Below are 15,689 nucleotides of genomic sequence, written 5' to 3' on the forward strand. Positions count from 1 at the left end.
TGGTCGCATCAGAATGGTGGTCTTTATATAGAAGTTAATTTTTACCCATAATGCACTACATTAGGATCTTTTCAGTCAAGTTATTGCTGAACACAAGTGGTAACTGGTTCAGTTTTGATTGTAGAATGCAATAACACTTAAAAGCCGTTTCTTGAAATAAATTTCAACAGAATTTTTACTAATTACATGAAATCAATGCTTACAAAGATTTTAGGCTATGACTGCTGAGTTACAAACTCAAATTATGATGTTGCCGAAAATAAGAACCAAAAGGTTTTAATTACAAAAAACATAGTATATAGTACTGTAATTTGTGGGTACCAAGTTTCGTGGTTAAGAGGAAAATGATCATTTCGTAGATTCTAGAATTTATTATAAAAAGTGAGTGGAAATTTCTTTTATGTTGGGAACCAAAATTCATGGATTACCAAACCCATGAAAACCACTAAAATCAGTACTCCACAAATAATTGTACTTCTACAGTCCTCAGGGTGGACAAAATTGTTTTTACTACAGGACTAGTATGCATTTAAACCCCTGTGTCATTTTTAAAGATAGAAAAATGAAATATCCTGAATAATAATTTGAGACACATATGTGAAAATGATAGGTTATCATTGAACACTTTACAAAGTCTATATGAAATGATATGTGTTACCCCATCATTGAGTAACTTTACTTCTCTATAAATCTACTTATATTTCTCACAATATCATACATTACTAATGTGCATGAACTACTATTATAACATTTCTTTTTGGGGGATAATGGGGCAATGTAACCTAATCTCGATTAACAACCATTATCACAGCAAGAGGCAGACTGAAAGAAATAGTCCCACGGAGATATACGACATTATCATGACCTACCTAAGAAATTCACAACCCAATATGTCAAAAAACACAAGTAGACACTTAATCGTTGTGGAGAAAGGAGTAGAAACTATTTCACTTTCTCTAGAAAATGTTCAGTGGTGTCTGCGATTGTTTGTACTTTACAAACAATAAAATGATAAATTACCAATGAATTACTCCTAAATATCTTCTAAATGCAGAGAAATGTAGTCTATTGTGTTAAATAACTGTTTAACTAACCACTAGATGTTTTAAAGGGTGAACCACAAAACAGAAAGTATTTGAATAAATTGTTTAAAATGACATGAATCACATCTATAGATCATTCATACATGCACATGTAGTTCCTTTGAACTGCCTCTTAGTGATCAGAACCCAGCACTGCTAATTGTTGCTTAACTCACCAGCTACTGTCAGATGACCAGAACCCAGCACTGCTAGTAGTTGCTTAAGACACCAGCTACAGTGAGATGATTATATAAGGCATATTTGTCCATAGAACTCCAATGAACAATTTTCAAGTAGTCCTCTCCAAAATTAGGGTGAAACTGGACTACTGTTAGTGTCAATCCCTGTCATGAAGCTGAACCAGTAAGTGGTTTATGAACAAGGGTAAGCTGTCCCGAAGTTGTTTAAACAAGCATAGCTTAGTCAAATATTAAAAACAATCCTGATCTTGATTCAAGTCATAACTACGATTTGTTTCACCATTACAGGCTTATTTACTTATAGTTTCTAATTATTTGAATTGTGGACTGCAGACTAATTGACTTTAATGGTATCACAGTAGCAAGCTAGTCAACTGAAAAAAACCTACATCCTATGTTACCCAGAAGAGAAATGACCAATCCTTTGTTGCCTAGAAGAGAAATGACCAACATCCTATGTTGCCCAGAAGAAAAATCATCAACCGTATGTTGTCCAGAAGAGAAATGACTAATCCTATGTTGCCCAGAAGAGACATGATCTATCCTATGTTGCCCAGAAGAGAAATGACTTATCCTATGTTGCCCAGAAGAGAAATGACCTACATCTTATGTTGTCCAGAAGAGAAATGACCAATCCTATGTTGCATAGAAGAGAAATGACCTACATCCTATGTTGCCCAGAAGAGAAATGACCTACATCCTATGTTGCCCAGAAGAGAAATGACCAATCCTTTGTTGCCCAGAAGAGAAAAGACCAATCCTATGTTGCCCAGAAGAGAAATGACCTATCCTATGTTGCCCAGGAGAAATGACCAATCCTATGTTGCCCAGAAGAGAAATGACCAATCCTATGTTGTCCAGGAGAAAAATGACCTACATCCTATGTTGTCCAGAAGAGAAATGACGAATCCTATGTTGCCCAAAAGAGACAAGACCTATGCTATGTTGCCCAGAAGAGAAATGACCAATCCTATGTTGCCCAGAAGAGAAAAGACCAATCCTATGTTGCCCAGAAGAGAAATAACCTACATCCTATGTTGTCCAGAAGAGAAATGACCAATCCTATGTTTCCCAGAAGAGAAATGACCTACATCCTATGTTGCCCAGAAGAGAAATGACCAATCCTATGTTGCACAGAAGAGAAATGACCAACATCCTATGTTGCCCAGAAGAGAAATGACCTACATCCTTAGTTGCCCAGAAGAGAAATGACCAATCCTATGTTGCATAGAAGAGAAATGACCAATCAAAAGGTTTGTAACAAATCAAACTAAATTATTCATAGTTTTAAGTGAAAATTAATTCAATAGTCTCACAAAGGGCAGAACTGACAGGCATCCATTCTCCCTAAAATTGACAAAGCATGAGTTAAAACAGTAAAAATGCAAGAAAAGGCATATGCGTATCAATTTAAATTACAGAACCCATCCAGTTAGCAAAACATGAATGAACAATGTTACTTTTGTGTATTGCACCTAGAGCAAGTGATCAGGAATTACTCTAAAAAAAATTTTCCAAACACTCTGCAAAGTGACCTGCATCTTCCTCTAACTTTTCAAATCTGCCATTATAGTTGTGTTTATACACACCATCACAACTTTGTTTCCAAGGAAACAATCAAGAAAAATCAAGACAAAATAAAAGGCAATTTCTCATTAAAGGACATGTAACAATATCCATAAAAGGTAACACCAACAGTTAATATTCAAAGTTGAAGGTATTGTTGACTGCTATAGAATTTAAGGACATTTTATTTGTTTATTTGTGCTGCTTTTGTACTTCAATGCAGATTTGAACTCACGTGAATTGAGATTACAAGGTACAATACTATTTCTACAGAAAATTGTATATTTCAACATTTTTAAAGCATTACAAACATGTCAAATTATAATGATTGGTAAATCTTAATACATTTGTATCCTATCAAATTAATTGCAAATTTGAAAGTTATCAAATTAAAGTGTCAAAATTGATTGAATCAATTACTATACACAGCATGCATTATTTCAATGAAATAGAACCAAATCTACCAAATTTTTGAATACACATAAATATAATATAGATCTCCATATTATTTCAAAAGAACACTAAAAAAATGGATGATAAAGCCTTTATAATAGAGTAAACCTCCACTCAAATAGATGCCTTTAATTTATTGACATCATATTGAAACAGATCTGATGCCTGATTTCATCCTCTATTAAGACGATGCAGTAGGCCGACATTTCAACCAAAAAATCCTATCAAATTTAACACTTTTAATGAATTCATATTTTCATTTATTAGGTGTTTAATTCAACGAACTTTAGTAGCTAAATCTTTAAAGAATATTAATGTCTGAGTAAAAATATGAACTGTGACACCATTATTTACTATAAATGAGTTTTTAATTGAGTCTACATTCAATGTTTTGTATGACCACAAACTCAAATTTTTGTTCATGTCCAACCTGGAATGAGTTCAGTTACAGTCAATAGGTAAATGAGGTCAGTATTTTTTTGGTCACATTCTCCCCTTAAAAAGTATGCTAAGCCAACAAGAGCAAAAAGGTCTTATAAGTTGGGCATATATATAGTAAAAAAAAAAAGAATAAGTAGGATTAACCTATAAATAGGATTATCTATTAGCAGACTTCATGTTCTGTGATCTTTCTAAACTAATATGGTTTGTTTTCTGGTGATAAAATCAGAAGATATGAAAAAATATAAGTTTTAAAATATTGAAAACCTTGATGACCTTTATCATGTGACCATGTAAAGATAAAATATCTTTATGGTGAGTAAACGCAAAAAAAAGGTAGATAACCTCTATACCGGATTGAAAAATTCTACAAAATGTCATCCTCTTTAAATCCACATTGAAGGCTTTCAACAGTCAAAATCTGCTAAAGATATCTTGAAATACAGCCTTGGAGGCCTCGTGAATGCATATGTTGGGAAAAGAAAAATGTAAGTAAAAAACATAAGAAATGAGAAAGAAGAATCCAGGAAGAAAGAGCTGTAATCCAAAGAATATATTCCAAGGACAAACACCACACGGGGAAAATAGACAAACACATGGGAGCACAGATTAGGTGTACCGGTAGGGTAAGCATCCTTTGCTTTTCTAGAAATACCTGCAGAGTTGATCATAAAATGTAACCTCCCAGGCAGACGAATAATACATCATTTAAGAAAGAATGTGCGAAATAAAGAATTTTTGTAAATCAGCCAGCTATCAAAATTCTTAACCAAAGAAGAGATGTACAATGTATACAGTATGATTCTAAAGAATATAGTATGTTACTAAGGGAAAATTTGATTTTAGAAATAAACAAAAACAAACAACAAAACTATGAAAAAATTTGTATTAAGGATCAACCACTGAAAAATCCTATAATTCAAGCTCTGAGAATAGATCTTTTAAAAGTAATTGAATAGTCAGACAGGGAATAAAATCTCGTAGATTTGATTCTTATATTTACACAAACTTTAAAAATATGCGTCTTTATCAATTGAGCATGTAAAAGGCATTGGAAAAAATTATCTGGATACAATGAAGGAGTAAAAATGGATCGATTCCCTTTCACCACAATAGTCATTATGGTCTTTTTTTAACCTTGAGATTCAATAGCTGATTTCAAAACTATTCCATGTAAAAAATTCTGGTCCATAGTTTAATGTCATGGATATTTTCAGCATGGGATATATAAAGATGATAACACAGTCATGTTGGTTGCCATGGGACATACTTAGATTGTTGTTGGTTGCCATGGGACATACTAAGATAGGTTTCATGATGACATCACTGTATACTTAAAAGATGCATTAAAAGCCTGATCTTAGTGATATGTTAAATTGATGAGTCTAGAATTTAAACAGATTAGCACACTAAATTGTTGCTTTAGAGATTTGAGTCACATTTTCAGATGAACTTTACAGAATAAGGCCTAAAAAATTTTACCAGTGATTCCTCTAACCCTTCTGACCCTTAGGTATTTTTTTGCAATTTCTGACAAGCACTGTTTAAGCCTGAAATTGTATCCAAAACAAACTAGTCAAAAAAAAAAACCTACTCACATGTACCTATCTGACCTACCCTTTTTCAGAGGATGTTAGCAGAAACACAGATATTTTATTTGCCTAATGACATGACAGAAGAAATGAGTGGACACTTCTTGTATATACTGATTCCCAACTAGGCAAGATTACCACCCTGATTGAACTTTTGCCAATATTTAAGGTTGGATCCGTAAAAGGGGAGTCAGATTCAGAACCAAAAATTGGAAAAGGGGTCCAGACTCAAATTTTGTAAAAAAAAAAAAAAAAATTCCCAACAAAAGAGGGGGATTAAATCCCCAATACCCACCCCACTGATCCAACACTACATATAATGAAAATTCATTTTATTCAAAAAAGAAGGATATATATATGCCTATAAGAAAGGGATTATTAAATGCCATACATACATGTACTAATAGCATTAATTTATTCAACCATGAGTCCAATGTTAGAGACCACGTATTTTGTATTGGAATTCCATGATAAAGGGAATTAAAGGCCTTGTTGACAACGTGCCTCCAGATAAGATTGTTCCACATATCTGTTTGTCCCAATGGAGAAGATCGATGTTCTATTTTTTTTTTAGAGGCTTAAGTGTGACTATACTTAGGTTAATTAATGTTAGAACCATACGACTGCTTGATTCTCATTCATAAAATAATAAATGATTATAAAATGATGGTCATATGTACTTTGGCTTCTTCTTTGTTGGTCATGATTCAAAACAGTATAGATAATAACTTTTCACCTTTCATTCAAAAATGGTCCATTACCATGAAAACACATTTTTACACTTTCTAGAAATCTTTGCCAAGGATGATCTGAATTAACAATCAATGACTAACAACTGTGTATTCTCATCAAAATGTCGTATTTTCAATTTCAAAGATGTAAAAATGTAATAATCTAAAGCACTTGATACTCATCCGTTTTCTTCACACATTTTTTTTCAAAAACTCATCTGGGAAAAAACTACATGTAAAAAAACTTATTAAACGGGATGATGGATTGAACTATGGTGTTTCTTCAATAGAGTTCAATTTTCCATAGGAATTTCCAGTTTTGAATGAAATAAATTTATAACAAAACCTTCAAAAATATCATTATTATAATGGAAAAATAAAGACTGATGATTTTAGTATAAAGTTATGACAGCCAATATATTTTGATTTACAACACTTTAATGATCTTATAACCAATATTGGAAAAATTACACTCTAATTCATTGTTAGAAAATCCAACTAAAGTTACCAGTAATACCAAGGTTTAAATCCCCCCAAAAATGTACTTCTCCAAAATAATATACACTTCACATACATGTATCAATACAAATGACTGATACACTTTATAAATATTCCAGTAACTATCACAGTTTGAGACCAATACTTTGCTCATCCAAGGACTTCCAGAACGAGCAGGGCATAAACAGCCAATCCACCAGGGCCTTTATATGGACTCTCAAACATTTGGCATAAGTATCCAACCCATCAGGGCCTTAATATTGACTCTCAAGCATTTCGCCTCAACACCTCTGTCCAGTGTCATACAGGGATAGAGTATTGACTATCAAGTTTTTGGCCTGAACAGACCTTGCAGTGTAATACATGGCATGAAGATTGTTTCTGGCCTAAACAACCCTATCCAGTGTCATGCAGGGCCTGAGTATTGACTCAAGAGCTCTTCAATATTTTATTGACATTACTCCATAATGCCTCCATATCATTCATAGAAAAATCAACAATTTAAATTTATCAGCAAACAAGACAAATATATTCTCAAAACACAAGAAGGAATCAATGACATCTATTCAAGAAACTGCCAGGAATGAAAATCAATGGTTCTCAATGTTGATGCTTAAATGTTTAATTTAAACTTATCTATTGAAAAAAGGATAAGGAAGATATAATGATGACATGATTATAGAAAGCCGATCAGATACATTATCCAGAGATATTGACAGGAGTCTTTAAAACTAATATCATTTCATCATGCAGTGCAGCCTAGCTGGTCTAGTTTCAAGACTCAAAGTAAACAAAGCATGGGATAAGTGAAAATATCCTGTCTGCTGGGGCAAGTGAAAATCCTGCCGGTCAAAAATGTTGTTAGAAAGCTGAGAACTTAAACCATGGTGGATCCAAGGGAAAGGTTACGAAGGTTGGAACACCCTTTCAGTTGGAAGATTTTGAAAATTTTTGGCAAAAATTAGTAGATGAAGCCCTTTTGAGAAAAATTGGATCAGAAACCTCCCATTAATTTCTGAAACTGCTTTGAATTCATGCTTGATAAAATAAAAACAAAAATATAAACTTACATTTTTAAGGAACCATATTTACTAGCCTTGATTGACTCAAGGGCCCCAGGGGTTCAAATTAGTGCCTGTTAGAAGTTTCTGGCCTGGGTTTCATAAAAAAAAATCTCAACTTGAGAATTTTCTCAAGTCCTGTGTTTTCCTCAAATCTTCAATTTCAAGTGATCTGATAGGTATAAATATGAGTTCAGGAAGGATATGAGATGATTTACGAAACCAAAACCTGAACTAAAACCTTAGAAATTTCATTTAAAACCTAGGTCCTGGAAACTCTCTTCACAGATACATGTACTTTAATGAGGCTCTTAGTAGATAAACCATTTATTTGAAATATATATGGAAAAATACAAGAAAGTAAATTTTACCCCTGAAATCTGGTAAAGGCTGTTTTTTCTAAAACAAGACCTCAAATTTCTACAACTAGGAAAGGTGACCTATTGATATGTACAAGCCAAAGTAATTTATAATGGAAAATTAAGCTGTTTGAAATCATTCCTTTAAATGGAAACAACAATTTTCAAAAGTCCACAACACTGCATGTTACAAACAATATTGAGCAATCAAGCCTTTACTACTGTGCAGGAGGGAATGGATTATAAACCAAGCCTTTACTACTGTACAGGAGGGAATGGATTATAATTGAGGAAGTTCCTGGCAAAAGACCTTTGTTTCCACAACAGACTGCTGTAATTAAAGCTTTTACACACCAATCAGTACAACAGCATGTTTAACATGCATTTCAAGACAGATCACCATAATTACAGAAATATTGACAAAACAATTGATGGCCTATTCAACCATTTAACAATGAAACAGAAAAGCTAGAGGAAAGAGAAATACCAACCACAACAATAAACTGTATAACAGGTCATTTTTGCAGGGTACTATAATTTTTAGTCTGTCCAAACATGCCAAAATAAATTCTGCAAAATACCTACTCTTGGCTTCAGTACTAAGTGCATCATGTAAGACTACAATAAGAAACTTTTCTTATATACCATTCTGTATAAAAAGTTGTCGAAGGAGAACACAAATATCAATGCAGAAAACATGAGCAGTGGTGATGAACTCAAAGAACATACGAGAACACATAAATCAATGTAGAAAACATGAGCAGTGGTGATGAACTCAAAGAACATACGAGAACACATATATCAATGTAGAAAACATGAGCAGTGGTGATGAACTCAAAGAACATACGAGAACACATATATAAATGTAGAAAACATGAGCAGTGGTGATGAACTCAAAGAACATACGAGAACACATATATCAATGTAGAAAACATGAGCAGTGGTGATGAACTCAAAGAACATATGGAAAAACTAACTGCAATATTATAACTTGATTTAGAAAGTATTTTATATTAATTTGAGAAAACTACTGGGTCAGGGACTCTTGAACAATAATATAATCCATAGATTCAAGTCCTTATTTCTAAAGTTCTAGGTCATCATCTTGACCTGATTGACAAAAAAGGAAGTTTATTTCTAGTCTGACCAACTAACTCCATTTGTCATAGATAGCCTTTCTCTTTCATAGGACATCCACCAACACAGCAGGCATCTTGCAAGAAACAGGAAATGCTCATCCTTTCGAGAGCAACTGGGGCACTTATCTTGGCTTCTGAATGATTTCTGAAGAGGAATGGAATTGTTAGTAAACTTACCCTATCTTCAGATCTGTTTCTGTAATGGTTACGATGTCTCTGACGTTTGGCACTGTCAGTGGGTATTTGTGTATAACTGAAAAATACAAAATACAGCTTAATGTACCACTGATATAAAGACTGATGGACAAATACCATTACTACACATGTGTCCCTTTGTTGCTTTTCAACGGGGACAAAAAGAGATTAAAGAGAACCAGAATCAAAACTACACAGATGTTTCTTCAAACCAACTGAAATGGCCCTGATGATTTTTGTTTTAAATTTAAAATTTTTGACAATTTTTCATATAAATGGTTGACAAGAAACTGTCAACCCTCTTTTTTCTTCAAACACATACATGTGACAACACTTACACTGGCTCATACTAAGTCCTCGCTATGACATGATAGGATGTCCTAATAAATTGTCTTTTATCAGAGACTGAATAGGCAGCATAATAATCATTTCTTACAATCACTAGCCAATTTCTTTCTAACTTTCAGGAGGAATTTCTAAGTTTATATTGCCATTAACCATCAATGGATATTCATTTGATTTAATATATTACAACTGTATGGCTATACTAAGGTTGAGATGAACAAATGGTCAGCATCAGCAGACCCAACAAAAAAAAGAGGCTACCAGGAGCCTAAATTGCTCACCTGATTAAAGTTTGTCTTTCAAGGGCAATAAATTTGACAAGGAGTTGTCCAACAATTTTGACTCAAGAAGACTTTGGAAGGACTATCATTAGGATCATTTCAGCGATATAAAGTTTCTTTCTTATAGTTTTAAAGATAATGGCTGAAAACTGTAAAAAAAACAAAAAAAACCTGTCATTTTTCATCTTTCAAGGGCAATAACTCTTACAGGAGTCACCTGACAACTTTGATCCCTGACGAATTTTGAAGGCCTTACAGTAAGGGTCATTTCAGCTATAGAAATAATTTTACTAAACCAAATGATTTGGGAGATACTTGTGAAAAACTATTGTCTGACCCATTTGTTCTATTTTTAGTAACAGCAGCCATTATTTTCGACGGACCAAAAATCACATTCAAAATAGCAAAAAAATGTCGAAAAAGGGCAATAATTACGACATGGCTTAACATATCAAAATGAAAATTTGACCACAGATAGATCTTATCATGCTGAAAATTTTTACCCCAATCGGAATTCGGCTGAACCTAACAGTTTTGGAGATATATGCAAAAAACTACTGTCTGACCCCTTTGTTCTATTTTTAGTAATGGTGGCCATGTTTTTCAATGGATAAAAAATCCCCACATCAGTTCTATGCACGATACAGCAAGGAACATTCATACCAAGTTCGGTTCCAATTGGTCAGGTGGTGTCAGAGGAGAAGATTTTTGAAAGAAATGACATTCAAAATAGCAAAAAAAACGTCGAAAAAGGGCAATAATTCAGACGTGGCTTCACATATCAAAATGAAAATTTAACCATAGATAGATCTCATCATGCTAAACACTTAACGGTTTTGGAGATATATGCAAATATATATCCAAGTGATGGCAATAAGGCCTGGTGAGCTAAAAATTGAAAACTGGCAAAACAGTGAAAAAAGAAACAGAATATTAGTAAAATTTGGATTTGAAAAAGCAGAATTCCATTTTAAAGCAGAAAAAAATCATCTTCTAAATTTTATTTTATTTCAACCTCTGCTCATATACACAATGTATTAGTACTAGCCACTTTATCAGTCCTGTCCTGCATTGGACATTTGACTGTTAAATGATTCAATTACAGCATCAACCTTCTTGGTGATTAATTCTTTTCCTAAGATTAATTCATCCATTAAAAGCATGACATGAAGACAAAACCTTCAGAAAGTTTAATAATTAGAACATAAGAAATATTTTTGACCATGACATTAACAGCAATTACATGTACATGTACCCCTGTAACCAAATAGACAAATCTTTATGATCTGATGTATATATTAAGTTAATGTCATTTTCTTATAACAAGAACCCCTCACGAAAACACTTAATAACAAAGACCTCCAAAACATTTTAAAAACTAAATCATTTATCAGCGAACATTCTAATCTTCATAATTAATCACGGCTTTATCACAAAATGTAAGAGACTTTACACGTAGGATTGGTATAATCAGAGAAAAGGATCAGAATTACATTATATAAGTGAACATTCAGGACCGTTAATACATGTAGATGAATTAAAGCATACAGCCAGAATATTAAATTTCCAACTAAGAACTTGATTAATTTGAAGGAAAATTATCTGAAATATATGTACTATTCAATTGATATTTTTTCATTTGGTTAAGAAATTATTTTTATGAATTTCTAGTATAGAAAATTATGGGGATTTTCAGAAAAACTTGATTATGGCTTATAACTGCTATTGTTAATAAGTTTAGTTAGTACATATGTACTCTCCATCGTATGTGTGACAAATTTACAAGGCCACTTCTTTAAAACATGAATGTACGTTATTATAAATCTCAATACCACAAAAATCAAACAGAATGATAGTAAAAAAATCACTGGAGATTCTAGATAATCATTTTCTATAGGAGATATTATCTACAATTATCTTCTTAAATATCATCAAATTCTCCCTACATCATAAAGGAATGACGTTCATTTTCTATCCAATTTCTATATTGATAAATAATGCATTTCATTTCCTTAGATTTTGCTAAACGATCGTTGAAAATTTATGGTTTTTATGACAATGTGCTTGCATGCTTAAATGTACTCTAAAATAAGCTTGGGAAAACTACCAACAACCAGAGGTGTCAACTCAATGTGAAATATTACAAAGTACATGGCCTATAAAGCCCTAGACTTAGGCACAAGGTGACATAAATAATTAGTTGTAGATTTTCTTATAAACATAGCACAGTTCAGTTTCAGTTATAAAGAATTTTTTCAAATGCCTATGATTGAGTTCTACTTGCCTGATAGATACACAAAATCTGTCTTATGTTTGCCTCAAATCAAAATGCATGTACATGTATGTGTATAAATATTTTGACTTGTATGTAAAAGGGGGAGATTGTGTATTCCAGAAGTCACTTTTGACAGGCAAAAGGGCAATACATATACATGTAACTTTTTCATAAGACTGCTTTACTTATTGTACCAGCTGTTCTGGTGGAAATACAGCTATTTTTGCCAGATTTATGTTAGATTTGACTTGTCATGATGGAAGTACAGCTATTTTTGTCAGATTTATGTTGGATTTGCCTTGTTCTGGTGGAATTTTAGCTATTTTGCCACATTTATGTTGAATCAGACTTTTTTCTGGTGGAAGTACAGCTATTTTTGCCACATTTATGGTGGATTTGACTTGTTCTGGTGGAAGTACAGCTATTTTTGCCAGATTTATGTTGGATTTGACTTGTTCTGGTGGAAGTACAGCTATTTTTGCCACATTTATGGTGGATTTGACTTGTTCTGGTGGAAGTACAGCTATTTTTGCCAGATTTATGGTGGATTTGACTTGTTCTGGTGGAAGTACAGCTATTTTTGCCAGATTTATGTTGGATTTGACTTTTTCTGGTGGAAGTACAGCTATTTTTGCCAGATTTATGGTGGATTTGACTTGTTCTGGTGGAAGTACAGCTATTTTTGCCAGATTTATGGTGGATTTGACTTTTTCTGGTGGAAGTACAGCTATTTTTGCCAGATTTATGGTGGATTTGACCTGACTATGAATTGGATTAGTGTTATTAGTGCAATTTTGTTGTTACCCTTATTTTTTATATGTGTAAATCATACATTTATTAAAATTATAGTTTAACGAATTTTTGATGAATTAATCAGTTAATGAATCTATTAGATTTGAAACAATTCCATCTATATTCTGTAAAATGCATTATAAAATAGATTGTTAAAATCTAAGACCTTCAAATGGTAATGACGATCAATAATTTAATGCAACCTCCATACATATACATTTGTAGGTGGAACTAAATGTAGTGTGTTAGAAATTTTATCACTTGAAAAAAGAATATCAAGTTTGTTGAAAATTTATAAATGAAAAATCAAAATATTTTAAGATAAATTTAATTAGACCATAAAGGACAAAGGTCAACATGATAAATAAAACACCTGTTTCTGGAGTACATGTAGTACTTTATTATTTTGCATATGAAAAGTGACTAAAAGTTTTAGATTCTGACTAAGACTTGAGTTAAAGACCAGCTTTGTACATGTATATGCATCATGAGTGAATCTTGGGTACATTTGTGTCATGAATGAAGGTGTTATTTTGATAAATTTACAAAGAAAAATCATCAGTGGACTTAATACTGTCATATTTTGAAAAAATTATAGTAATTAATTTTTTTTTGTACAATTTTAGCTCTAATTTCAGAAAATTGGTGAAAAGAATTGGCAGCTGACAATTTTTATGGCGATAGAATTTGGAATCCAAAACAACTCCCTGGGAAGTACAGAGTTTACTCTGCAAGAATTTGCGGAAGCTGTGAAATTGGAAACCAAATAAGTTTTTAGATATCTTTCCTGGTATCTATAAAGGTAAAACCGTATTTTAGATTCCTATAGTCTATATATAAGAGTAAAAAGTGAGGAGTAAAAATTTGAATGAAAAGCAAAACTATCATTGTAATTTTTTTCAAGTCACTTATCGAATATTAAGATCATAAATCACAGGACTGAAGATTAGCATCAATAAATTATAGCTTATATACATGTACACTGTGTATATATATATATATATATATATATATACAACGTCTCAGAATGTGACAACTCTATTCGCTACACTGCTCCATCGGATCAAATTGATACAGGGAAGATAACGTAAACTTATAGAAGGGTCTGAAAAATTCCCAATGATATTAGAACTGTCAAATTTGCAATGCAAATTTTTGGTCGTTCCCTCCACGGGACTCGAACTCGTACCGCTGTGACATCTATGGCAACACCGCCTGCACTAAATCCAGCGCCCTAGACCACTCGGCCAGCTAGGCTATATAAAAATATAGCTTTCGCTGGCCGGGTCATTCCTCATTGTAGGATTAATCTAGGGCTGTAACTTAGTACACGATGTATGGTCTAGGAAGTTGGATTTAGTGCAGGCGGTGTTGCCATAGATGTCACAGCGGTACGAGTTCGAGTCCCACGGAGGGGACGACCAAAAATTTGCATCGCAAATTTGACAGTTCTAACATCGTTGGGAATTTTTCAGACCCTTATATATATATACATGTACCTACATGTAAGTACTTGAAAAAAATTTTAAAAATGCAAATGAAGACTTACATGTAAATATTCACATCCCTTTAAATTACATGCCTTTTAAGTGTTTTATAGTACTACTTGTAAGGAATAAACCATTAAATCATGTGTGTGTGGACACTCAATTTAAAAAAAAAAGTATTCCAAAAGTGTTTCTTAAGACTTGATTCATAGCATTCTAATAAAATAGAAAGATTTCTTACACAAGCCATACAATGTAAATCTGCTGAATAATTAAGAAATTCTATGTAGGCTTACAACCTTTTCCATCTATAAGTCGGACATAGACCGGCACTTCAATACAAAAGATTTGTCGCAGACATAAAGAATAAAAGATGAAAGCCCACAGAACATGCGATTGCATTTATGAGTTATCCTTTCAATTTGTGTTGTAAGGGACTAAGAAAGTAGATACTTAGCCATGGTGTAAAGAACTTGCTATTATATGCACATCTACCCATGGAATATTTGCTCTACATTAGAATACCAAAGGCTAAAATATACATGTATGAGGTGAACTTACATTTATAGTACATTCAGTAATTGTATTTATTATACAATTGTAGTCATCAAAGTTTGCCTTAAATAAAATAAAATATGGTCTGTTTCACCCATCCTGACCAACTCTTAAAAAAATTGTGCAAATTTTCGTAACTCAAATCATATGTTAATTTAATGTTCAACTTTCTGTTAGATAGACCAGGACATTTGCACCTTTGACAATGATTGACCTACATACATCTGTACACACCCTTAGTTTGGTAGGATAGGGAATTTTGCCTTGTACATACATGTACATGTATGTAGATATATTGCCTGTAAAATGCCACTCGAATTATCATTTGTATGGCCATAGAGAACCCAAACTTAATACCTGTACAAAAATACGACAGTAATTTTATTGAAATAAATTAACAATTTGAAAACATTACAATGATACAATATCTGCAATAATAACTTTGTGGATAAGGTGTATTCCCTTAAAACATTAAGAAATTTTTATACACGATATACTACATACATGTATGTATATAAGACATTTATTGGCCTTTAATAATTGCTAGTATTAGGCCTAAATGGACAGATCTTGATTATAAATGTGGGCGAACAATAACACCAGTATATAACATGCCAATTCTACAGGCATTCATCCA

At 32.7% G+C, this 15,689-nt stretch overlaps 1 protein-coding gene across 18 annotated transcripts in view; it reads right to left on the reverse strand.

The window, feature by feature from the left end:
- The window catches only part of LOC148597762 (uncharacterized), a 105,008-nt gene that overhangs the window by 59,584 nt on the left and 29,735 nt on the right, over positions 1-15,689 (reverse strand). For all 18 annotated transcript variants that reach the window (XM_088560791.1, XM_088560790.1, XM_088560789.1 and 15 more), the window contains exon 2: positions 9,300-9,375. In XM_088560791.1, the coding sequence (XP_088416917.1) occupies positions 9,300-9,375 (76 nt within the window). The remainder of the gene's footprint in view (positions 1-9,299; positions 9,376-15,689) is intronic.

This window comes from Perna viridis, chromosome 14, assembly GCF_037379345.1.
Source record: "Perna viridis isolate PV_CMFRI_1.1 ecotype Kerala chromosome 14, ASM3737934v1, whole genome shotgun sequence".
Lineage (NCBI taxonomy): Eukaryota > Metazoa > Mollusca > Bivalvia > Mytilida > Mytilidae > Perna > Perna viridis.